Source organism: Sarcophilus harrisii, chromosome 2 (genome assembly GCF_902635505.1).
Source record: "Sarcophilus harrisii chromosome 2, mSarHar1.11, whole genome shotgun sequence".
Lineage (NCBI taxonomy): Eukaryota > Metazoa > Chordata > Mammalia > Dasyuromorphia > Dasyuridae > Sarcophilus > Sarcophilus harrisii.
Window position 1 is genome coordinate 495,130,247 of NC_045427.1, and position 23,709 is coordinate 495,153,955.

At 42.6% G+C, this 23,709-nt stretch overlaps 4 protein-coding genes across 8 annotated transcripts; 1 reads left to right on the plus strand and 3 right to left on the minus strand.

The window, feature by feature from the left end:
* Positions 1-9: 9 nt before the first annotated feature.
* GMPR2 (guanosine monophosphate reductase 2) lies at positions 10-18,977 on the plus strand. 2 transcript variants are annotated; one of them, XM_031955095.1, is made up of 10 exons: positions 10-98; positions 12,282-12,393; positions 12,657-12,776; positions 15,187-15,270; positions 15,637-15,810; positions 16,909-16,990; positions 17,095-17,201; positions 17,390-17,432; positions 18,121-18,280; positions 18,533-18,977. In XM_031955095.1, exons 2-10 carry the CDS (start codon positions 12,307-12,309, stop codon positions 18,720-18,722), a joined length of 1,047 nt encoding a protein of 348 aa, XP_031810955.1. In that variant the 5' UTR covers positions 10-98; positions 12,282-12,306; the 3' UTR covers positions 18,723-18,977. The 2 variants fall into 2 exon arrangements, with proteins under 2 accessions (XP_031810955.1, XP_003755943.1); XM_003755895.4 differs by lacking the exon at positions 10-98 and adding an exon at positions 11,764-11,945.
* On the minus strand, positions 100-3,409 carry MDP1 (magnesium dependent phosphatase 1). Its single transcript, XM_012545154.3, has 6 exons — positions 2,734-3,409; positions 2,474-2,534; positions 2,274-2,384; positions 796-903; positions 603-688; positions 100-457 (listed from the first exon to the last, which is right to left on the minus strand). Exons 1-6 carry the CDS (start codon positions 2,768-2,770, stop codon positions 378-380), a joined length of 483 nt encoding a protein of 160 aa, XP_012400608.1. The 5' UTR covers positions 2,771-3,409; the 3' UTR covers positions 100-377.
* Positions 3,511-11,665, minus strand: NEDD8 (NEDD8 ubiquitin like modifier). The gene is made up of 4 exons (XM_012545162.3): positions 11,380-11,665; positions 4,297-4,344; positions 4,068-4,150; positions 3,511-3,877 (listed from the first exon to the last, which is right to left on the minus strand). The coding sequence occupies exons 1-4, from the start codon at positions 11,395-11,397 to the stop codon at positions 3,781-3,783; spliced, it is 246 nt and encodes an 81-aa protein (XP_012400616.1). The 5' UTR covers positions 11,398-11,665; the 3' UTR covers positions 3,511-3,780.
* Positions 13,516-22,959, minus strand: TINF2 (TERF1 interacting nuclear factor 2). 4 transcript variants are annotated; one of them, XM_031955094.1, is made up of 10 exons: positions 22,359-22,957; positions 22,104-22,208; positions 21,868-21,966; positions 21,681-21,788; positions 21,469-21,565; positions 20,821-21,292; positions 20,648-20,715; positions 20,415-20,506; positions 19,914-19,960; positions 13,516-14,977 (listed from the first exon to the last, which is right to left on the minus strand). In XM_031955094.1, the coding sequence occupies exons 1-9, from the start codon at positions 22,560-22,562 to the stop codon at positions 19,943-19,945; spliced, it is 1,263 nt and encodes a 420-aa protein (XP_031810954.1). In that variant the 5' UTR covers positions 22,563-22,957; the 3' UTR covers positions 13,516-14,977; positions 19,914-19,942. The 4 variants fall into 4 exon arrangements, with proteins under 4 accessions (XP_031810954.1, XP_031810953.1, XP_012400471.3 ...); XM_031955093.1 differs by lacking the exon at positions 13,516-14,977 and adding an exon at positions 18,853-19,795; XM_012545017.3 differs by lacking the exon at positions 13,516-14,977 and adding an exon at positions 19,086-19,492.
* Positions 22,960-23,709: the final 750 nt, after the last annotated feature.

Sequence of the window (23,709 nt, forward strand, 5' to 3'; positions counted from 1 at the left end):
CTCTCCAGAGGGCCAAGGGCCTGTGCCGGGTTGCCTGGTTCCTCTCCTCCGGTGGGAGCTTGGTGCGCTTTGGTAGGGGCAGGCAGAGGAAGTGCAAGGTATGTCACAGGAAGGTTTTATTTGCTGAGCTATATTGTTGTGATAACACCAAGAAACAGCACTGGGGAGCAGAGTCTGACAAAGGGCCTGGTATCGGTGCTGACCCACATACATAAGGACAAAGAGGACTTATGGCGAGGGAAGGTTTTGTAGGCTCACGCACAAATGTTTTTTACAATTCACAGATGACCTGAAAATGCATTCCTCAATCTTGTTCTCTTCCTGCTGGTGTCCATGGCCAGGGCTTCCATCTGCAGGACTGAACCTGGGAGTTCATTTCAAGACTCTGCAAATTGTTCCAGGCCCTTAGTCAGAGTGTGCAAATTCATTTCACTCTGGACGTGAATACAGGTGACACCTAGGAAAGAATGACTGCATGAGAATAGTCTTACCTCTACCATTTGGAGCCCTTAGCATGCAAACTAGCCATCCCCAATCCTCCTCCCACCCCATATATACTTAATATCTAAGGCCCCTTTGCCCCCAACACCATCATTCAGTACCCAGTTTGCTGACATCTATAATGTTCCGCTTCTCATCATCAAAGAAGATCATTTTGGAATAGGGGATACCACTCTTCTGCTGCAATCTAAGGGGAACAGGGCTTTGTGAGGATGGGGAATCAATTTCCTACTCCCACCATGCCTGTCAGGTAGATCCAGTCATATTTTTCTTTTCTTCCTTTGCCCTGAGTACCTCTCAAAGTGTGTGATCTTGCAGCCTGGATAGATTTCCTTGTATGCAAAATATTTATCGAGGTCAAAAAGCTGCAAGAGCTGATTGGCTCCATGAATCTCACCAGTCCTAAGGTGAAGAGACAGGAAATGGTTAGAGGATAGAATTAAGTCAAAAATACAAAAGAAACTTGGGAAAAGCAACAGATGAGGAAACAATGCTAAAATGCAAAGTTGTACAAATTAATATGTAGTTATTAGCCTCTTAAAATTTACTCTCACTTAAAAGTTGACTCTCACTATTCTTTAAAAAGGAAATAGAGATTCCTTAGCTTTTTATTTCCAGCCATAGGCTTTCCCTGACCTGTAGAACCTAGGCCCTTTTCAAATTGCCCCTTTCCAGTTCTTTATTTCTTCCATCATGGTATATACTCCTATCATGCCATATCACTAGCCATTTCTCAAACTCTGCACTTCCTCACTTCAATGTTACTTGGCAGTTAGACTCAGAATATAAATAATTTTGGAAAATTAAGAGTAACAGAATAATGATGAGATACGTGGTGGGGTATGAGCAGACTGCTGCATATAACCACTCACGTGTTATATATAAAGAACCAAAGAAATAGAGTAAAATACATCAAATAGATAGATGGGTACAAAAGATGGGTTGGTCACATGACAGGAACAAAGTGACAGGTGGACAGCCAGAGTGATCTGCTGGTACCCCTTTGATATCAGGAGAATGCCAGAAAATTTTGGGTTCAAGCTCCATCTCAGACACATACTGGCTGTGTGACCCTGGGCAAGTCACTAAAATTTCAGCAATCTAGGTAATCATGACTTATTTTTTAAAATTATAATTTTAAAATTTGCAAATTCTCTCTCCTAACCCACCCCTCCTTTAAGAGCAAGGAAAACAAAACTTGTTATAAACTGTACAGTCTACAAAACAAATTTCTGCATTGGCTATGGCTAACCCCCTCCTCCCCCCCAAAAAAAAATCTTAACCTGTACTTTGAATCCATTGTTTCTGTATCAATAAGTAGGCAAGCATGTCTTCTGGAATTCTAGGTGGCCACTGTATTCATCTTGACTTTCTAAGCCTCCCAAAGACTTAGATGATAAATTGTTTAAAAAAAAAAAAAAAAAAGATTTTAAGTCTGAAATCTGTCCCTGGTCTGGAATTTTCTACCTTTTCAAGAATCTTTTTCTACCTTTGAGGCTCAGATTACCACCTCCTCCACGAAGGCCTTTCCTAACAGATCCAGGTGAAACATTCCCCTCATACTGAATAACTGTTCTGCCTCCTCGCTCTACCTCTGCTCTACCTCGCATATTTATCGCTATGCTAGTTATAGGCCTCTTAAGTCCAAGGAGGTGATGAATGTTTTTTGAAGGGAGGGTCTGTGTGCATTTTTACTCTGTATTTCCTAACCTTCGGCAGGGAATAAGTAAGTGCTCCATAAAAATGTGCTGCATGGAACAGGCGGTCCTTACCGGGACGCAGCCGCGATGGTCACCCCCTGGCCATGCAGACGTTCCAGCACATCAGGTACTTCTGGGTAAAGTGTAATGATCTGGTTATTGCAGTCCCGAACACTCCCGTCCCTAGAACGGGCAGAAGAGGAAGAACTCAGCTCAAGCCCCACTCCCCCACCCAATACATGGGCTTTAGCCCCGCCTTCATCTCATCTCACCTGTTCCTATGAAATGGGGGCTCCACATGAGTGTCAACCCAGAAAGGCCAGAGTGTGTAATCTGCAAGGGAAAGGGAGTGGGTTTTAGCGGGCTCCGGTCTAGGGCTGAGGGGGCGGAGCCCAGGGAACCTTATGTGCCAAGGAGGCGGGGCTTAGGAGGCGGGGGCGAGGACTAGGGGCTGACTCGAATCCAAGGAGATGTGAGGAACAAGGCACCTCTCTAGTTACGCACACCCTCTCCCATTCCGCGGTGCACACACCCAAGTCGAAGACTGCGAGCTGCGGCAGGCGGGCCATGACTGACAGGCGCTGGACTGCTGCGGAGGTAGCACGGGCTTGCCGCCTTCAGCAAGCCACCATGTTTGATCATGGAGAGAAGCCAGCTAGAGCGCCGGTTCTTGAAGTCTGTCCCGTCCCTAAACCAGTGGCGCCACCCAGAGTCGAAGTTGAGGCATGGCAGAAGACTCTCTAGGTACTACGGCTAGTACTGGCAACACACCCTTGCAAACTTCTCACTGGCCGGCATCTGAGCTGTCCACAGGACTTATTTTTACCCTTATACAAGTCGTCATCTTCCAATCAGACCCAGATGCAGAATGTAGATCCTTTTAACTCCAAATCAGTTCCTTCTTCGAGTAGTCCAATTCCCAAAAGACCCATTACTCCAGACCACCTCTCTTATCCCGATATTCTCAGGCACAGCATCACCCCTCCTCACCTTGTCTCTTTCACAGTAACTGACCACTAAGCCATAACAAGGAAGCAGGTAGAGCAGAGCCCTAGATAAAAGCTCCCTCTGTAGAATAGTGATCATAAAAATCATATGGTGCCTGAACCCATTTCCCAGGACCAGCAATGTTAAAAATTTAACTACCTTGTATTCCACCACCAATAACACAACCAAATTTACTCCAAGGTCCTGGATCTTAATGACTCCATTATTTTCTTTAACATGCCTTTTGGGCCTGATAGAGTTCTGTCAGGATTATGATCCATCTTAGGTTACATTTGAGCACGGTTGAGGAAACATTCCAAGAGGCTGGGAAACGTCTTTATTAACAACCAGGACACAGCCATTAGGGAAGGGGCAGGCGAGACCACAAACTAAAAACCAACAGCTAGCAAAGGGCTCCACAGGCCCAGAGGGCTGGACCCTGGGGTCCTCACAGATCTCCCAGCAATAGACAGAAACACCTGGGCATCTGTCCTGGGGAGGAGGTGGTGGTTCTGTTGTTCCAGGAAGTGGAAGGGTATATGGCGCATCATTATGAGTGATGGGGTAAGGGGACAAAGTAGAGGGAGGTCCATCACCGCCCAAGGCTACCTCCCCCACGAAGAGCCAACACCAAATGGAGTACTGAGCCCCCTTGAATCTTGTAATCAGCAGCTGTCTTCTCGTCGTTCCTAGCAAAAGAGAAAAAAAGACTAGGTGGCTGACAATTTCATCCTTCTTAGAACTATCCTAGGAATAGGAAACTTGCCTTAAGAAAGAATGAATAGTCCCTGCCTCCCTGCCCTCCCCTCATTTCCTGATTTCTTATTTGTTCCCTTATCTGTAGGGCTGACATGACCTTTACTCCCCCTCTAAACTCACATCTGTTTGCCACTGTAGATGAGTCGCTGCTGCTGTGGAGGAATTCCTTCTTTCTCTTCCACTCGCTCTTTGATCCGTTCCACCTAAAAGGGGATGAAATGGAAAAGATTGTTGGGAGATAGGGCCTGGAAAATAAAAAGTAGTCCTGGGGAAAACATTGAGGTACAAATATAAAAAGGGGAGAGCAATACCAAGAAATCATAATAACTGAGGGGAGGAAATATATTACCTTGTCTGTGGGTTCAATGTCGATCTCAATTTCCTTTCCTGTCAGCGTCTGAAATAGGCAAGAGCTTTGTTAGTTCCCCTAGCCCAATTCACCTATATATAATTACTTTCCTATTAGGTCCTAGCATCCATGGTACTATCACCATTATTAGCTAGATGCACCTTATCAAGTAACTTGGATTGGAAAATCAAACAAATTGTTTCCCCTGAAATCTTGAATTTTAACATCAATGACCATTACATGTTTTGTCTGGTTTGCTTTGGACTATCTATTCCAGTCACCTCATGACAAAATTCCTCACCAAAATTAAAGAGAACACTGGTTCTGTTTGTGATGAGATGTCCAATGAGAGATGTCCTTAGAAAACTAATTAATGCCAGAAACACAAAGAGATGCTGCTTTATTAAAAATCTGATGAATAAACAACCATAAATATCTTCAGACTACCAGGGATCATCTTTTGACTACACTTCAAGAACCATTAATCATCCTTTTTCAAAATCTTTCTCAATTTAATCACTTTCATAAAATTTTAAAATCCAGACTCTTGAATGTCATGGCCCTCAGCTAACTCTATTATATGCTATTATCCCTTTCCCAACACAACTCCAGAACTGTACATTCAAGTTTAATTTAAAATAAAAATAACCGCTAGCATTTACACGTCACAGAGCTTTGCAAAACAATTTACAAATATTATTTAATTGTATCCTTATAATCCTAAGAAGTATTGTTATCCTCATTTTATACACAAGGAAACTGAAGCATCAAAAGTTAAATAATTTGCTCAAGATCACACAGCTATTAATATAACATCCAGACCTGAATTCAAGTCTTCCTGATTCCAGGTCTAGAATGCTCTATCCATTATGCCACCTTTGTACAATTGTACAAATACAGACCTAGGTTGTCTGCATAGAAGCTAGATTTCTGACTTGGCCCTCTACATTGTCGGAGGTTTTTCCAGGCTAATCAAATATTAAGTATCAATTTGACATCTTTGTAACCAGTAAAGGAAAAGGGGGAACTTTTCCTCCAGCACTGAAAAGTGAGCATGTGCATTTATACATTTAATTCTATTTTTATTCATCAAGGATACATACTACATCTTTGAACAATAGCTTTATGGTGTTTATTCTCTATTGTGTGAACACATTGGAAATGTGTTCATTTCCAATGAAATTCCTTTTTTAATTTTCCAACATGTCCAACCTATTTCTTTTAATTAGATATACTCTCATAGTGGGCAAAGGATAATGGGACAAATGCTGCAGTGATACCCTTACTGGTGTAACAATTTTATTTTTATTTTCTGCTCACATATTTGTATTTACTATACATTTGTAGGTCTCATCCCCTCAATTGGAATGTAAACATTGAAAGGACAACAAAAATAATGTTCAAACTATGCTTTATTTCTATCCAACCTGCCTAATCAAGCTATAGCACCTACTAAGCATTCACATATGAGTTAGGAAGATAATGGATATAGTTCTCAGATTTACATCACACAATGAGAGATACATGGTTAGAGAAAAGGAAGACTCTCTTGATCAAGGGAAAGTCATAGGGTTAACAATCTAAAGTTGAGGCTTTAGACTCCCATCTAATACAACCCCAAAGGCAAAGAATTTAATTTTTGTCTTTGTATACCCCGTGCCTAGTATAGAGAAAGATTATAATTAATTGACATAAGATGAGGAAACTGACATCCAAAACAGGAATTTGCTCTGGTCTAGAGGAATTAAGTACTAAATAGACTTATAAGGGCAACTACTGTGTTACTCTTTTTCACCTAAGAGCCAAGAGGACCAGGGATACAGGATTAAGTACTAAATAGACTTATAAAGGCAACTACTGTGTTATTCTTTTTCATGTTAAGAGCCAAGAGCAGCAGGAATACAGGAAATCCTTCTCCTCTCTTGCCCCAGATTTCTGGGGAGTCTGTTCTCCAGTCTTCCCTTTCCTTCCCTGGTTCCAGAGGAGACAGAATAATACATATTCCAGGAAGCCCTTTCTTTCAATCCTTCTGTCAATATCCTCATTGTTCCCATTCCCTTTACCTCCTCCTGGATGAAGACCCCCATCTCTACCCCTGCTCTACTCTACCCTTATATTTAACCAAATGTAGGGAAGATATTGTTTGAATGAGCAGGGATTTATCAACCACAATCCTTCCAGTACTGTGGCGGACCACTGCACCTTCCCATGTCTTCTGCCATTATAAGCTCCAGACACTTGGGCATTACCATTGCATCTACTGATGGACCTATGGGTTTTGTTATCTGTCTGATTGTACCTTGAGGCCCACCGGATCTTTCTATCTGCTCAGCAACTGAATTCTCCCGCATATTGCCTCCCCAATCATAAATGTATGCTCCTGAAAAGCAGGAACTAATTTTTCTATCTGTATTCCCAGCAATAATTTATTAAGCACAGAGTAAATCAGGAAACTAACGATCAAGTGCTTAGATAAGTGATTTGTTCTTTTATTCTTCTGGAAAACTTATATCATCCAAAATCAGGGGAATGGAATAGGGTGCTATTCCTGAACCAGAGCACTGAGGTCCTTCACTCTCTGTACATTTGACATCTTAGAGCAAAGGGCACATTCTGCCTCTTACCATGGGGCCTAGGTATTATCATGAGTCCTGGAGATGAGTCCATGATCCCAGAGCCTTCTCTTTTGGGGAATGTGCCCAAGGACATGGAATGTTATAAAGAAGCTGTCAAACATAGCTGCCATTTTCCTGGCAAGCAACTGTGCTTCCTTCTTGCCTTGGAGAAGACATTCTACTTCCCACATTGGGGCCCTCACTTTTAACTGGTAAGTTCATAAATTTATCAGAGTGCTCCCGACCCCTTACTTACTTCCTCTACCACCCAGTTTTCTGACACACCTACTAGGAAGAGCAATCAAGTCAATGTGTCAGTCAGCTGTCCCACAACTTGCCATTCCTGTGATTTTCCTGATCACTACTTTCCTGGACACATTATCTTCCACAATTAGAATGTTAAGTACCTTGAAAGGAGAAAACGTCATGCTTTTGGTATCTCTTTGTCAATAACCTGACACCTTGTACATAATAAGTGTTGAATAAATTCATTTTAATTCATTCATCATCCAACTTTTGCCTGATGGATGAATTCAATCCTATTTAGCTGAGTTATTGCTTAACTCTGTAGTGGACACAAAGCACAAGACATAGTTCTTGCCCTCACTGAACAGATGGGATTTAGAAACATGAAACTATAGAAACACAAAACCAAGAAGGAAGAAATAAAAAAGTATGCAGTGAAGTGCTCCATCGAGTAAAATAAAACATAATAATAATAATAGTTTTGTGGAGCTTTAACATGTGCAAAGAATTACACATATATTATTGAAATTGTTCTGGCAATAAACCTATGGACTATTATTCTTATCCCCATTTTACAGTGGAGCAAACTGAAGCACCAACAGCTTACAAACATGATTTGTCTAGGATCACAGTTTGCAAATATCTAATGCAGAATTCAAATTTGGGTTTTCCAGACTTCAATATGTAAGTTAAAAATAATATTATGGATGGTGAGGACAAAGAGAGACTGGAGTTATTGGGGAACACTTTATAAGATATATACTAATTAAGTGACCCAAGCTAATTCTCATTGAATATTCTATACCTTTCCAAAAGTTTCTAGGGAACATTGTCAAATCTTTTTTTTAGTCTTTAATTTATTTCATTTAATCTTTACTACATATTGTACCTTTCTAATTGAATCTAACTTCCTTGAGAGCAGGGACTGTTTTGTCTCTATAGTTTCAGCATCTGGCATAGTGCCTTCCCTGAACACAGTAGGTATGACTGGTACTAATTTGAAACATGGGCTTAAATGAGACTTTTCTAAGGTGAAAGACAATGAGGAATCATTTACAGACATTTAGGAATATCTATATTTTCCTAAATTTCTTGCTTTTCTTCTTATTCCAGTTGCAATGATTTTTCTACTTCACTATGTTTTAGAAAGATTAATTTGATGTTATATAGAAATAGAAGGGAAAAAAATGAAGCTAGAAAGCCATTACAATAATCCATTTGTAAGACAATAAAAGGCTGGACTAGACTATGGCAGTGAGAATGGAGAGAAAGGGATAATCGCAGGAATGGGTTCAAAGGAGGATTCAATAGGCCTTGGTGAAAAATTAAATATATAGGATGAAGGCAAGAGGTAACTTCAAATTCTTGACCTTAGGAGAACAGGCAATTAATGAGATGAAGGAAATTTGGAAAGAGACTGGTTTAAGAAAATGAATTCAGTTTTTGGCATAGTTGGAAGAGACAAAAGAATATCTAAGTGGAAATGTCTAACAGGCAGATGGCTACAGGGGACTAGAAGCTGGGTGAAAGCCAAATATATTAGTTCAAAAACAAAACCAGTATCAGTACAAAGAGAATGCACTAACTGATCCTTGAGGGATAATCAATTTATGAGACAAAAGGAATCAATGAAGAAGGCAACAAGGGATCAACCAGTAAGGCAAGAAGAGAACTAAGATGGTAAATCATTATAAAAACAAAAGATGGAAAGAATTTTATGAGAAAATTGCTCAACTTTATCAAATGTTCTAGAGGAGACATAAGGGCCACTGAAATTTGGGGAGAGGATCATGAGTAATATAAGTTTTGGCAGTATGGTAAGTATAGAAATCAAAGTTTCAGAGGATTGGGAGAGAAAAATGGAATAAGACACTAAAAGGTTACTCATTCAAGAAATTTAGCACTGAAAAAAAACACATGGAAGTAGTACTAAAGATTTAATATTTTATTTAATCCTGCATAGAAGACAAAGGAATAAGGAAAGCAGTTTGTTGAGGAGTTAAGATTGAAGACACTTGACAAAAATTAATAAGGGGTGAAAAAAAAGTAAACCAACAGTCAAATATAGATTTAAGGAAGGAAGAAAGATTTTTTTTTCTTCTGAGACTGGAGAAAAAGATGAGAGGACAGATGAAAAGACATATGTTGAAGGAATATGAGGAAGCTCATATTGGAAAGCCTCAATCTTCTCAGTAAAGAAGGAGGTAGGTAGAATTGGTCAGTGAGAAGTACAGAACAACTTATTGCGGGAGTATGCTAAGAAGTCAACAAGAAGTAATTATTGCTAAGCAGAACTGAGGGTTAGGATCATAAAATCTAATACTGGAGAATAATTTTGAAGTCATCTAGTCTGACCCTGTTATTTTATAAATGAGGCAAATAAGGCTAAGAAAAATTAAGTAGCTTGTTCAAAATCACAAAGGTAACCAGTGACAGAACTAGGATATGAAAGAGGTCCACTTATTTCACATCTAGCAGTTTTTCTACTGTATGGGCTGGTTGTACTCCATGAACTCAGCAGTTTTGGAAAAGAAAGCTAGGCAGAAATTAGGTTTAAGGCACATCCTGAACCACATACCTATTATAATAAGCTCCAATGAATGTATGACAAAAATATAAAAGGTCACAATATTAAAAAAAGAGAAATAAAAATGGAAATAGTTTGCAAATCTACAGGTTAGAATTCTTTAACAAGACATGGAGTAATACTAAAATATAAAATAAACAGCTCTGATTACACAAAATTGGAAAAAACACTAAAAAAAAAAAAAAAAAGGAATAGAAGGTAATAGGAAAACATTAGAACAGCTGTCCCTAAAGTATAATATAGCTAGGAGAAACCAGTGTGTGGGGCTGATGGTAGGGAAAGGATATAAACAGACGACTAGACTACAAGAGTGGCATTCCTGTTATGCCTTAGCAAATGACCCTTTATAGTCCTTACAGTATGATATTTCCATAAAAGATGACCTATAAACATGAAAATGTCTACAGAAATAGGAGAATCATTGACTGATGCTCTTCTTCCCCTTTCCCAAGCTTCTATTCCTTAAATTCATCCCAATTTATGGTATTGATTAATCAGCTTCATAGAAGAAAAAAAAAGTTCAAGAAAGGGTAGAAAAACATTTCTAGAAATAACTGTGAATAATTTGGTAAATCATAATTCAGAAAAGGATAGGGTTTTTTAGTAAAGTAGAACTGTAAGAAGTGAGGAGAAAATAAAGTAACCTTATATATGATGAAGAGGCAGTTTTAGAGGAAAGTTAGTGTTAGTCCTAAATATTGGGCACTAAGAAATAGCTTAGTGTAAGAAGATGAAGCTGACAGTGGGAGAACCTCATCAGAACCCCACTCAGAAAGTCAGGTGCTCTAGGAAAATACTCCAAACTTGAGTCTTGAGAGGAGCTTGGGATGCCACTGATGATGTCAATATGACTTTCAAAGATTTGAAGGCGGAAGTTACAAATTCAAATCCAATTCTAGCTCTAGCTGTGTGATCTTAAGCATACTTTGAAATCTTTCTGGGCCTACATTACCGCACGTATAAAATGAAGGGATTGAGCTAGATAATATATAAAGTCGCTTGCAGTTCTAAAAACTATGATCCTTAATATGCCAGGGTCAACGTCATGAGTGTGCATTATTGAGAAATCAGTTAAAGGGGCTAGAAGGAAAAAGGGTAAAAGGGAATTGTTCGTTTGCTGGTCGAAGGACAAGTCTAAGGAGGAGGTATGACACAGAACAGTGAATCTGGAGGCAGAGGGACCGAGCTCAAATCCTACCTCTGATTCTGGGGGCATATATGACCGTGGGCAAAATAAGGCCGCACCGGACGGTCTCTTTAAGCCTCATCTCTAAAATTATGACCCTAAATTTCAGATGTGCGCATGAGAAGAGGGGAAAACCCTCCAGGCCCCCAGAGACAAGCACACAAACCCAGCCGGGGGCTAGCCGGGAATCGACGGAAGGGACGAGACTAGAGGTTGGAGGCGCGGCCTTGCCGCCCCTGACCGGACACGGAGTCCAAAGTCTGCCCTTCCGAAGCCCCCAAGCCAGGCTCTGCCCCAGTTTCCCATCAACGCTCGCGCCCAGGCTCTGGGTTGTCAGTGTCCTACATCCCTACGGGGAGACAGCCTCACTCTTTTGTTGCTCTGCCTCTCTGGGTTGGAACAGTCAAATTCCGTCCCAGTACTTGTCAGCAAGCCTTAGAGGATCCCACCTTCACTTTGATCAGCATCTTTCCCCTGCACACAAGGATCTTGTGGATGAATCGCTGCTACTGCCGCTGCTGCCGCCGCTGCCTCCGCTCTCTAGCACTCCGCCTGCAGGGGACTTCCGCTTCCGGATCACCGTTTGTATTCCAGGCCCCTGGAATCTTCCGATCTGATTTCCTAACATTAAATATTCACGGATTCAGCCCCTTCGTCTTAGTGACTAGTTAACAAAAAAGGTGACCGGCTACTTATGCCGGAACCGTCACCTTCGAGGATCTGGAAGTCTCCACAGCCCGAATTCTTCCGGCCAACGAACAAGATTCATTTCCCGTCATACCCCGCGACAGCCCGGCCAGTCCCGGTCATCCTCTGGGAATTGTAGTTTTTCCTTCCTTAGGTCTAACGTCTGCCCGACTTGGTGGACTCTGTTTCCCATAAGTCCACGCGAAACTCCCTTAAGGCCTGTTTCTAGTTTCCTCCCAGGCTGAAACTAAAAGACATTGATGGAGCTGCGCGTGGCCTGTTGCTAAACTATAAATTGGATCAACCGCTGTGGATTTTGCACCTGGAAGTAATCCGCCTTCTGTATCATATCTTTCTCACCTCAAAATAGTCCTACCTCGGTTTAAGGGTGGCAGGGGAAAGAGGATGGCTATTATGGGGAGGGTGGGGTTGTACTTGGCCGGAGTCAGCCATGCTTCCTCGGTCAGTACTTTAATATGTAGGTCCCTGAAGTAACAAACGCTAAGGTCAGAGCTTACTTGAAGGCTAAGAATGTGGAGTGACTTTTCGGGGACTTTGATGAGAGCCGCAATGTCGCTGCCCGAGCAGAGCCGCGGGACTGTGGGATTGAGGGTGCCCTCTACCCCTTCACACATTCAGTCGCCGCCTCTCTTTTGACTTTCAGGTATCTGTTTACACTCAATCCCACCATGCCTCACATAGACAATGATGTGAAGCTCGACTTCAAGGATGTCCTGCTGAGGCCCAAGCGAAGTACTCTTAAGTCCCGCAGTGAGGTGAGGCTGGGGCTATTTTTCTCTATTCTATCTTAGAAAATCGGCCTAGTGTGAAGTGTTGATTATGGAATTTGGAAAGAGCAAAGTTCATCTGACTTTTTTTTTATAGGTATGTACACATGTGTATATATATATATATATATATGTACACACATATATACCTAGCAGGGTTTAATGCTGCACATTTTAAAGCACTATTATTTTAAAGCTGCTATTACTACTAATCTCCCTCCTGTCTCTCACCCCATATCCCTACTGTGCAGGTGGATCTCACAAGGTCATTCGAATTCCGGAACTCAAAGCAGACGTACACAGGGATCCCCATCATTGCTGCCAACATGGATACTGTTGGCACCTTTGAGATGGCCAAGGTGCTCTGTAAGGTAGGGTGCCACTTAGTCCCTTCTTTAGGTGATATTCAATGACCCTAGCTGTCTGCAGAATTTTCCCCTCCAAATTCAGTTTTATACTCATGGGCACTCATACCTGTCTTTGGACAAGAGTGGACAGATGCATGTTTGACATCTTTGAAGAGTTTTTAATTATCTTAGTTTAAGAATCAATCTTATAATCTCTTAAGCCACTCATAAAATGTGCAATTCTCCCCCCCCCCTTCTCCATTCCCAACATGCACAAAGGCATGTCACAAATAGAATTGCCCTTAATGTAATTTCATAATTAGCACTGTGAATAACATTAAGACCAAATCCTGGCCTAAAGTCACAAAACACTTGTATTATGATTCTTCCCATCACTTGTTTATAAATTATTCTTATAGAACTACCCTTCGTTTTCACTGGGAACTTTAGTTTATCCCTCTGTGAATAAAAGCACATCCTCTCTACCCATACCATTCCCCAAGCATACTTTCTCCCTTCTTTTATGTCATAATTATGGCAGAACCATAACTTAAAGACACTAAAGACAGTGAGACTGATGTTAGTTTTTGTATTGCATACAATATGGTATATTTTTTTATGTACACAGTATCTTATTGAACATCCTATTTGAAGATATTGCTGCTGACAATTTACAACCAAATGTAGCCGGGAAGATAGATGAGTGAACTTTTCTGAACCCTGGGCCTATGCTATATTCCATTGGTTAGTGGCTGTATGTCCATCAATGGATTTGTCTGTTGGCATGTTTTTTTTTTTTTTTAATTGCTGTAATCCTCTCTGGCCTGACTACTGTCACTTCTTGAAAAAACATAGCTTTGCTGTGTTATTTTATGCTAAATATGTCCTCTAGGAGAGTGGTCTCCGAGTCAAGAGTCTGAAAGATGTGGGCTTGATAGCTTTGTAACTCTTGGCAAATCTCCGAATTCAATTTGTTCCTACTTATCTACCCCACCCCAAGTAGTGGGTATCTGCCTATCTGCATTGATGAAAGGAGTTTGCTCATTAGGAGTTCCTCCTTGCCTCTGGTCTCTAAACTTTAGCTTGCCATTCAGTTCATGTGTGAAAATTGTGCTATTGTCCATTTTCCAGATACGCTTCTCTAGCATAGCTCATTTGTGATAAGCATGATTTCAGTACTAATGATCTGTCTGTATTGTTGAGTTCGTATATAAGGAATAGATAAGCAGATAAAAAGTGTGCTACTTACAAATCTCATAATTGTAACATAAGGATTGGACATGTTTTAAAAGCTGTGCTGTAAATAAACCTCTTTGTGTTTAGGAAATCTTGACAGAATGCTGCATTAGATTAAAGGGAATCTTCATTTCCTGAACCCCGATTTTTTGGTCTGTCAGCATATTGTTTGGATTATGTTGCTGAAAAAGTAAACTACATTACTAGCTTTTAGCTCTTGTCTAAAGATGTTTAGCTAAATAAAGGGTTTTGCTGATGCAAGCTAGTGCATGATTTCTTCAAATATGCCTTAACATTATGTTAACTTTGCCAACTTTCTTTCCTTACATGTTACAAATACAGTCATAGACCACAACTATTGGAAGCCTTTTTTTTCCCAAGAATTTGTGATATTTCAAGGTTTTGAACTAAGGAACAAGGGATTTGACTTGAAGATTCATTGTTGTCCTTGAACATGAATATACATACATATTTAATAAAATAGTTATGATTGCATACAAAAAAAGCCTGCCCCTCTTCATTTCAGTGGTTATGGAGGAGGAATCAATTATCTGCTAGCTCTAGTACCATGACCATGTTGTCAGATAGTACCTTAAGGATATAAGGCAACTTCCTTGGACAGCCAGTTACTAAAATGCTGCCGTTCACTAGATACAAAGAATATAGGGAAATATGCTAATTTAGCACTATTGGCCTTATAAAACAGCAAGGCACCTAGACTCTCATATCAAGTACCTTACCTCAGCCATTCTAGTTGATGCCTGCAAATTCAAGAGCCCAGCATCTTCACTGTTCATCTTTTGGGGCCCTGTGACAGGATAAACTCATATGGTATTCCTGGAGTCCCTGCCAGGCTCAAAGGAGGAAGGACAGTCTCTTGGTCCTGCCTGCATATCCACTGCCTGTCACATTGCATCAATTGCTCATTACAATATTAACTCCCTATCAGCATTGAAGCAGGATCAGAGTAGATGCCAGCAGATGGGATCCTAAACAGGCAAATAGGAAGTTACAAAAAAAACAAAAAAACAAAAAACTTGTGATTATAATCCTTGGAGTCAGAGTCTGTGGTAAACACAGGATTGGATTAACTACAACTAAAAGTTCATCTACTGACTATTCAGTCACTAACTGAAAAAGAATTGTGTAAGGACACATTTTATAAGGAGCTTAAAATCATTCTATTTTTGCTTCTCAGTTCTCTCTGTTCACGGCCATCCACAAACACTATAACCTTGAGCAATGGAAGGAATTTGCTACCCAGAATCCCGACTGTCTAGAGGTAATGCGGGACCCTATCTTTTTCTACTCCCAGAACACAGCCATAATATAGGATCTTTCCTTCAGGGATCTAACTCCATGTCTTCCAACTCTTGCCTTCTTTCCCTTAGCTATATCTCTAATCCTTTCAGCCCAGTTAATTATTCATAATATGATTCCCATCTATCAGATCAGAGATTTAACTTTTTCTTTTGCCTGTCTTTTTGATAATCTGGTGACAGCTATGGACCCTCTTCTCAAAATAGTTTGCTGCTTACAGTTATGAAAAAGGGAAATGTTATTTTAGTTACAGGTTTGTGAAATTTTTTTTTTCCCCACAAGGTCACAGAACTCCCATTTTAAGATATTGATATGGTTTCTTCTTCAGCATCTGGCTGCCAGCTCAGGAACAGGCCCTTCAGATTTTGAGCAACTAGAACAAATTCTTGAAGCAATTCCCCAGGTGAAATACATCTGCCTGGATGTGGCCAATGGCTACTCGGAGCATTTTGTTGAATTCCTGAAGGATGTTAGAAAACGCTTCCCCCAGCACACTATCATGGTATGTCCTTACTTTGTTTGCTTCACATCTTGACATATTCCTGGCTTGTCTTCGCCTCATCCTATCTGTTCCTTTCACAAAATTATAGAATTTAGAATTGGGAAGACCACAAAGATTATCTAGTCAAACCTTTCCATTTCACAAATGGATAGAAATTCAAAGAAGCTAAACTTGCCACCGCTCCTCCTATATTAAGAGAATTTCTTTCCCCCAACCTCATCTATCCCATCTCATTTTATACTACTGTAACTCTTAACTCTGTGCTCCATATACAGGGTGGCCCAGAAAACTTTTAAAGCTGCATTCCAATTTTGGAGCCACCCTGTATTTCTTGCTTGATGAAGCATGCTTGACACAGCTCTTGAGAAGTTTCTGACCAAATATTCAAAACAGAATGTTTTCCATCTGTGATACATAATGGTCTGCTCACTGAGGCTCAGATGTGCCTTGGGCACGTAAAAGGAATATGGGACAGGTGATAGCTGATTCTTGCAGATTGCAGTTAATTTCCTTTTGACAAACGTTGTTTTAAAACTATACAGAACAATGAAATAAGGCCATTATTCACCTTACAGAATTCTCTTTTATAAAGGCCTGGCAGGTTTCAGGAGACATATGAGGGGTAGAGTTATGTCCACTATAAGGTAGTCACACACTCAAACATCCAAGAGCTGGCCCCAGATGGGCACTGCAACTTCTTGGACCAATCCATTTTCCTCTTCACTGAGTTGTCCTCCATGTCCTGCCACATCTTCCAGCTAATCCTGGCATTGAGGCCAATGGGAAGGTGCTTTACTACAACAGATTATAATGCAATGGTGCCACACCAATTATCGAGACTAGTTAATGCATGAGTCAGAATTTGTTTAACACAACTGAAATAGATACTGGTATTAATAATATAAACAAAGAGGATATTGGGAAATTCCTGCCTGGCAAAGGAAGTTGAAATGTATCCTTAAGAGACCTTTTATTGCTAAAACTGCTGCAATGTTGCCTTTAGCACAATCAAGGATACATTTTTAGTTTTTTCCTCAAACACCCTGGTTCATTCACCCTTTCAAACCCCCAAACCTTTCCTTGCTATTTGCTCCACAGGCTGGGAATGTGGTGACAGGGGAAATGGTGGAGGAGCTGATCCTTTCTGGAGCTGACATTATCAAAGTAGGAATTGGACCAGGTAAGCTAGAGCTTCACTCTGTCAACAAAAACCTGCCCAACTATCTTCCTGTGGTTTTAGGCAATAGTGAGACGCTGGAGTCTTCTCTTTGTCCCTGTCTATAGGCTCTGTGTGCACCACACGTAAGAAGACTGGGGTGGGCTACCCACAGCTCAGTGCTGTGATGGAGTGTGCTGATGCTGCCCACGGCCTCAAGGGCCACATCATTTCTGTAAGTTATTGAAGGGCCAAAACATGATTTGTTATATCTGGGAATAAACCCAAAGAACTTGGGGAATTGTGAGCTAAAACTTCTCCTCATATGGAAATTTAATTGTATGGAAAAAGAGGCATGGGGAAAAAAGATCAGGGCCTTTCCTGAGCTACTGTCACCATCTCACTAGAGTTTCTTCCCCACAGGATGGAGGCTGCAGCTGTCCTGGAGATGTGGCTAAGGCTTTTGGTAAGTAGTTGGTTTAAAGCGGGAGATGAGAACTGCTTAGAGTCTTTACTGAAACACTCCAAGACTCCCCACAGGCAGAGAGAGGCTTTGGGAAGCAGTTGAATTTAACATATTCTTACTTCATTCCTATTGAGTAAGCCTAAGCTAAGAACCTAGCCTCTCCCACCCCTTACTAATGGCGCTGTGATTAGCAATGCTAAATTGGAGAGAGAGCAAGAGAGAGTTGGAACTTTTTGCAACTAAGATTCATCAATTGTTACAGATCTTTTTTCCTTTTCTATAAAAGGAAAGAATTGGACCTCATTACCTTTAAGGTTCTTTCCAACTCTAAAATCCCAATCCCAACATCCCTGAAATGAGGGAGCTGTTAACTGGAATCTGAGACGAAAACTGCCTAGATGGGTGGACAACAGCAAGAGAGGGGATTTGGGGCTTCTAAGTCAGGCTGGGAGCCATTGTGTCACCTCCAAACCCTGGGGAAAAAGTAGAGGTCTAATAACCCAGGGACCATACATAGCAGAGTAGCCTCTCTTTGCCTTTAAGGGATTCTATGGCTTCCTTCAAGAAAAGGATCCCCATTATATTCAGGCCTGAATGAAATTTGGGTGTTTATTGGGAATCACTTCTGTAAGGAATAAATGCCTGAACTCAATTAAATTTTTTTTTGTCTGTTCCCCAATGCTAACAGGAGCAGGTGCTGATTTTGTGATGTTGGGTGGCATGCTGGCTGGTCACACTGAGTCAGGTGGTGAACTAATTAAGAAGAATGGCAAGAAATACAAACTTTTCTATGGCATGAGCTCTGAGGTAGCCATGAAGAAATATGCTGGAGGTGTTGCCGAGTATAGGTATAATAGCAGATAAGGCATATAGATGAATTCAAGAATAGGCACTAGGATGCTGTTAAATGGCTCTTAAGGATACAATTGAGAGGGAAAGGAAAATCAGTTTTTTAAAAGAATCCATGCCTAACAGGAACAGATAGTGCATGAATGGGAAGTGAATGGGGAAAGAAGTTTAAGGGTCTATAGCCGAGTGATTAGCAAGAAAAATTGCTGGGATCAGAGGAGTAGAAATTATAACAAACTCATCTGTTTCAGGGCCTCAGAAGGAAAAACAGTAGAAGTGCCCTTCAAAGGTGAGGTAGAACATACCATCCGGGATATCCTAGGAGGGATCCGTTCCACATGCACTTACGTTGGGGCAGCCAAGCTAAAGGAGCTCAGCCGACGTACTACTTTCATTCGGGTCACCCAGCAGGTGAACCCCATCTTCAGTGATGAGAGTTAGGGGAATGAGCAACACTGCCTGGCAAGAGTACCAGCATCCAAAGCAGAAATGATGTGGAGAACCCTCGTGCATTCCAGCCACAATGGATTATCTGGATCAGTGATTTTTTTTTTGTTGCTTTTTGGTTCCCCAGAGAGCCTTTTGAGGCCTTCATTCTCACAAAAAGCTCAGGCCAGTGGATCTGGCACTTACTGGGAAGGAGGCAGGGAGGAAGAAGAGGGTTATCAAATAAATATTGCTGGAGTCAGTTATAAACACACACTGCTAAGATTTCTTATTTGCAAAGCAACATCAGGTAAACTCAAAGCCTGATCTAACTCACAGAAATAGCATTTTGTTTATAAGTATCTACCTGAAAAAAACTCAATTTGAATCTCATTGTTTATTTACCATATTGCATTAAAGTCTGGCCTTTCTCTCCCAAAAAGCAGTATGTGCAAACCATGTGCAGAAGTACTTTTAGGAACATCTCTCTAGAAGAATTTTGGAGCACTGGGCCCCCTTTTGAAAGGCAAAGGTTCAGCCAGAGTCAAAGAGGCATACAAATGTATTGCTAAAGACAAGAAAGTTAAGATTGCTCCAGAGAATATTGGAACATTTACTTGATTAGCTGGGCTACACATTTTCAGCATGGTCGGAAGCCTTGTAGAGTGAACATGTGCATTTGATTTGGAGTTACAGGTGGGACCAGAGTTTCAAGGCTAAGTCTGCTCTTTCCTGCTGTGACTTTGGGCAAATCATTTAACCTTCCTGGGCTTCAGTTTCCTCATCTGTAAAACCAAGGGAATTAGACCAAAATTACCTTTTAAGTGGTGTCTATTGTGCCATGCATTTCATAGCACCTGGCTCCATTTCATTCTTATTTATGACAACAATGACATTACCACCAGTATTACATTAAGATTATCCAGGGTGGTCTGAACATTTTATAAAAATACATATTTGGTATTTTGATCTCCAAATAAATGAAAGTCACATGTATAGTTGGATCCAAGATTCAAAGTTAACATCTCTGAAGTTGCCTCCTCTAGGCTTCTCAATTACTTTGGTCCCAGAGCCAGTCATATCAATTCCTAAGGAAAGGCAAGAATCGGTGGATTCATCCTATTCCTGGACCAGTTCAGTTGAAAGGAACTTGAATTTATTTGGGACACTATATAGACACCACAGGGCACCCTTAGCCTGCCTTACCTCATAGCCAAGACAACATTTCGGAAGATTCAAAATTTAATCACTGGCTGTTACAAAAAAAAAAAAAAAAAAAAAGATAAGGTAATGTGATAAGGTAAGACACCAATCCTGTGTCCCAAAATAAAGGGATCTGGCTCCAAGGTAAGCCAAATCTACTCAGTCCATTTTCCAGTTCTCTACCAACTATAGGGTGGTGCATAGCCATATCAAAGAGACCTAAGCCACTGGGTTTTAATAGGGTCAATTTGGCCACAGGAAGGGGTCTGGGCAAGTACAGAACTTTGCTCAACAGGGGAGAGGTATTCGCAGAAGGTGGGGATCAGAGTGCCAAACTTCGTCTTCTGATAGCTTTCAAGAAACTTCTGCAGAAAGGGGATTATGGAGGTCGGGTCATCCTCAGTCATTTACTGAGCACCACACAGATATTATTAGCATGCTATCATGCTGTGGTTGGACCTATCCCCATTCCTCCCAAACTCCCTCCTGCCCCTTCTCACTCACCTTCCCTCCCCTCTGGCCATTCCCTTCATCATCAGAGTCCAGAACCAAGTCCCCTATGGTAGCCACAGGGCTGCACAGAGATGGGGAAGACACTGTAGGAGGGAAACCAAAATCAAACCTGTTCCTTATTGAAGTAAATAGATAGGACTCTGGCATCCCCAAAGATTTCAAGTTGCTCTCAGAATGGAGGCATTCCCTTTCCCAACCCCCAACTCAAAGCAGTGTACACCTACCTGGCTCCCTGGCCCCAACAGCAGGTAATGGCAACCTCAAGGGCTCCAGGGAGTGATCCAGGCAGTTCCTGGAGTAAAGGGGCATGAAGGGAAAAAGGTGAGTTGGAGGAGTGGTGGGCAAGGCAGAGAAAGGGGCAATCTAGTGTGGGAAGAGACAACACTTTTTAACTCACTCCTTTTGCTCTGAGGAGGGCTCATCAGAAGTCCAGTTCTGTTCCTGAACCCTCCCTCGGAGGGAACGAGCTGAATTTCTGTGCTTCCCATGAGGGACTGATCTTGTGCCCATAGTGCCTGCTGTATCTGCCACAAGCTGCTCACGTTCTTTATTGTTCCCATGCTTTATAACATCTTGGACTGGAAGGCACATATTCCGGAATGGGAAGAGCATGACAGTGGGCCGGTTCTTATGACCTCCCCTGGCAGATGCATAATTAGCCTGGATTTGCCGGCGGCCTAGAGGTGCCAGGTTGAAGTCCCGACCAGTGAGAATCTCTGGGGGTTTCCTCAAATCCTGTCCTTGGGGAGAGGGAGTGCTGGATTTGATTACAGGAACAGGATCCTGGAAAACTTGCTCCAGTTGGGGAGAAGGTAGAAGACTCTGCTCCTGGGGTTCTGCCCCACTCACTGCAGTAAAAAGAGGGGACTCTGGAAGAGAAAATTTTTTATGAAGGACATTATACAAAAGGACATCATATATTTCTGTATTCTCAAGCCAACACTTTATCAGGGCCATCTTAATCCAATAAGATTAATGAACTTTTCCCAAAGATCCCACCACAAGCACCATCTTGCTGGATTACTGCCCCAGCTGGCATCAGTACCTTGAAGTAGCCACCCCATGTCCATGCAATACTGAGTCAGGGCAAGGGGAAGGGGAACCAAGGTTTCAGATTGCATCCCTCCTAATACTTCCTTAAGCTGTAAGGAAAGAGTAGGGATAGGAGCATTAAGATCACACTGTAAAATCAAGAACTGTGTACACTTTCTGCTCTCCTTTTGCCAATTTGCCCTCCCATCCCCAAAACAAAATTACCTCTTGCAACTGTAGCACAGGTAGTGTCTTTTCTAATTGGCAAAGGTATTCAAATAACAACTTCTCCAGGGCAACTAAGAAGGGTTCCCCATATTCTTGTTCTAGTTCCTGAGAGAAGGAATAAGTCAGATAAAGATTGAAAAGAGGAGTTTGCCCGATTAATTTCCAACAAAGTTCATCTCCTCACCTGCAGCTGAATGGCAAAATCTTCAGGATCCTCTGCCAGCTGTTTTACTCGTTGGCAAAAGCCCTCGTGTGCCTCCACAATCTTCAGATCCCTTACAGTCTGTGAGTTTGGGGAGTATAAAGATCAACCAGGTTAGAGACACCAGACTTAGAGTTTGGTTTGATGGTTAGAGGAAACCCCAAACGAACTTCCATACTGTCTGGGGACTTAATAACTAGACCAGAAGCTTCACTCACCGCCTTGGAACCGTACTCGCGTGGGCCAGCCTCTGGGAAATGATAGTTTAGGGCATCCAGGACCAGGGACCAGGATTGGCCTTCCAAGATCATCTCCACGATCACCTACGAGGGACACAGTATCCTACGCCAGGATCCCCAAATTCCATTCTCTTACCTCTCCATCCCACCGGCACCTCCTTCCTTGCCTAGACCTGAGGCTGTCGAGGTTTGCATCCCAAAGTCCGGGGTGCCCCAGGATCCCTTCCCAGCTACCTTGGCCCGTAGCCCCAAGCAGAGCCTCGCGTGATGTCGGGAGCGGACCAGCCCGGGTGCGGCGGTCCTCAGCGCTTCCAGCAGCTCCAGAACTCGGGGATAGTGGACCGAGAGACGCCTCCGCACCACCCACCAGGAAGCAGCCGCAACCAATCGCAGTGAGGCAGCGGCAGCGGCAGCGCCGGCTTCCGAGGGGGCGGACATCACCCGCTCAGCCCGGCCGGGGAGCCTCTTCCCTTAGGCAGAGGGGTCGCGGAGCCGGCCCATAGAGAGGCGGGGGCTCCTGCGTACCCCCTCCCCCCCAAGGATGCGGAGGAGTTCGCCGGCGCCTCGCGGGGGGCGGTGAGGGAGTAGAAGAGAGGAGAGACACTCAATTCCGGCCGCCCGGGGGTGCCCAGCTTCTTCCGGGGGATCGTTTCCACAGCGTAGGCCCAGACTCCCAAGGGGATGGAGAGTAGGGTCTGAACAAGGGGCGGAGCCCAGGCGCCAAAACAACTCCCAACGTCCAGCCGCCTAGGTACGCGCGACGACTGAAACTTCTACCGGCCGACTCCCGCACGTCACTTCCGACGCTACCTCTAGTTCCGCCTCAGCCAGGGAAAGACGCCGAGAAAAAAAAACGAGCCAATGGGCTGCGCGGGAGCGCGGAGACGTCAGACTCGCTCCCGGCACCGCCCAATGGCAGCCGAGGGACGCAGCCCCGGCTCTTCTGCGGTACGAACGCCAGAGCCCCGCAATAACTTTGTGCGCATGCGCACTGAGCGCGCTCGCCGCTTTCCCTCCGCCGCCTCGTTCCTCACGCTGCTCCTGCTGCGGCTGGTTACCTTCTGGGCGAGGAGCGACTCTCTCCGGCTGGCGTGTCGTTATTTTATTTTTTTTGTCACGCACCCCTTTAACAGCCCAGTCATAATTCTGTAACAGTTATAGTCTTCGAGCCTGTAAACCTCTTCTTAAAATATGGAAAAGGATGGATTTCGCTCGTTATTGGCTCCCCATTCAGATTCTCAGATTCATTTCCCATACAATCTGGATGATCCCAGATGGACAACCCCTCATTTAGGTTTGTGTATTCGTAGAGTACGTAGAATAGGTGCTTTATTCGGATAGGGAGATAACCAAAGAACTTTAATGTGTCTAGCTGGAGCCTTGGCGAGGTTCTACACAACTAGAAAGGTGGGGTTGGAGCTTGTTCTAGCGAGATGCAGAAGCCTGATGAGCAGGTGAGTTTTGGGGAAGTGGACAGAATCTCTGCGGGCAGAGCGGTTGTGGTTTTTTGTGTCAGGGTTGAAGGACTGCCCTACCTGAAGAAATCAGCTCTCCTGAAGTATTGCGACGCTTCTCTATGTTCTCT

Coding starts and splice junctions, on each gene's coding strand:
- TINF2 (XM_023499568.2), bottom strand. CDS start 22,562: ATGTCCGCCCCCTCGGAAGCCGGCGCTGCCGCTGCCGCTGCCTCACTG. Junction 22,209..22,358: donor GCTTGGGGCTACGGGCCAAG/GTAGCTGGGAAG, acceptor TGTCCCTCGTAG/GTGATCGTGGAGATGATCTT. Junction 21,293..21,468: donor CATGGGGTGGCTACTTCAAG/GTACTGATGCCA, acceptor TTTCTCTTCCAG/AGTCCCCTCTTTTTACTGCA.
- GMPR2 (XM_031955095.1), top strand. CDS start 12,307: ATGCCTCACATAGACAATGATGTGAAGCTCGACTTCAAGGATGTCCTG. Junction 12,777..15,186: donor TGGCCAAGGTGCTCTGTAAG/GTAGGGTGCCAC, acceptor TTTGCTTCTCAG/TTCTCTCTGTTCACGGCCAT. Junction 17,433..18,120: donor AGATGTGGCTAAGGCTTTTG/GTAAGTAGTTGG, acceptor CAATGCTAACAG/GAGCAGGTGCTGATTTTGTG.
- NEDD8 (XM_012545162.3), bottom strand. Junction 4,151..4,296: donor ACATTGAACCCACAGACAAG/GTAATATATTTC, acceptor ATCCCCTTTTAG/GTGGAACGGATCAAAGAGCG. Junction 3,878..4,067: donor ATCTACAGTGGCAAACAGAT/GTGAGTTTAGAG, acceptor CTCTTTTGCTAG/GAACGACGAGAAGACAGCTG.
- MDP1 (XM_012545154.3), bottom strand. CDS start 2,770: ATGGCCCGCCTGCCGCAGCTCGCAGTCTTCGACTTGG. Junction 2,385..2,473: donor CCCCCATTTCATAGGAACAG/GTGAGATGAGAT, acceptor TGCCCGTTCTAG/GGACGGGAGTGTTCGGGACT. Junction 458..602: donor TATAGATGTCAGCAAACTGG/GTACTGAATGAT, acceptor ATTCTTTCCTAG/GTGTCACCTGTATTCACGTC.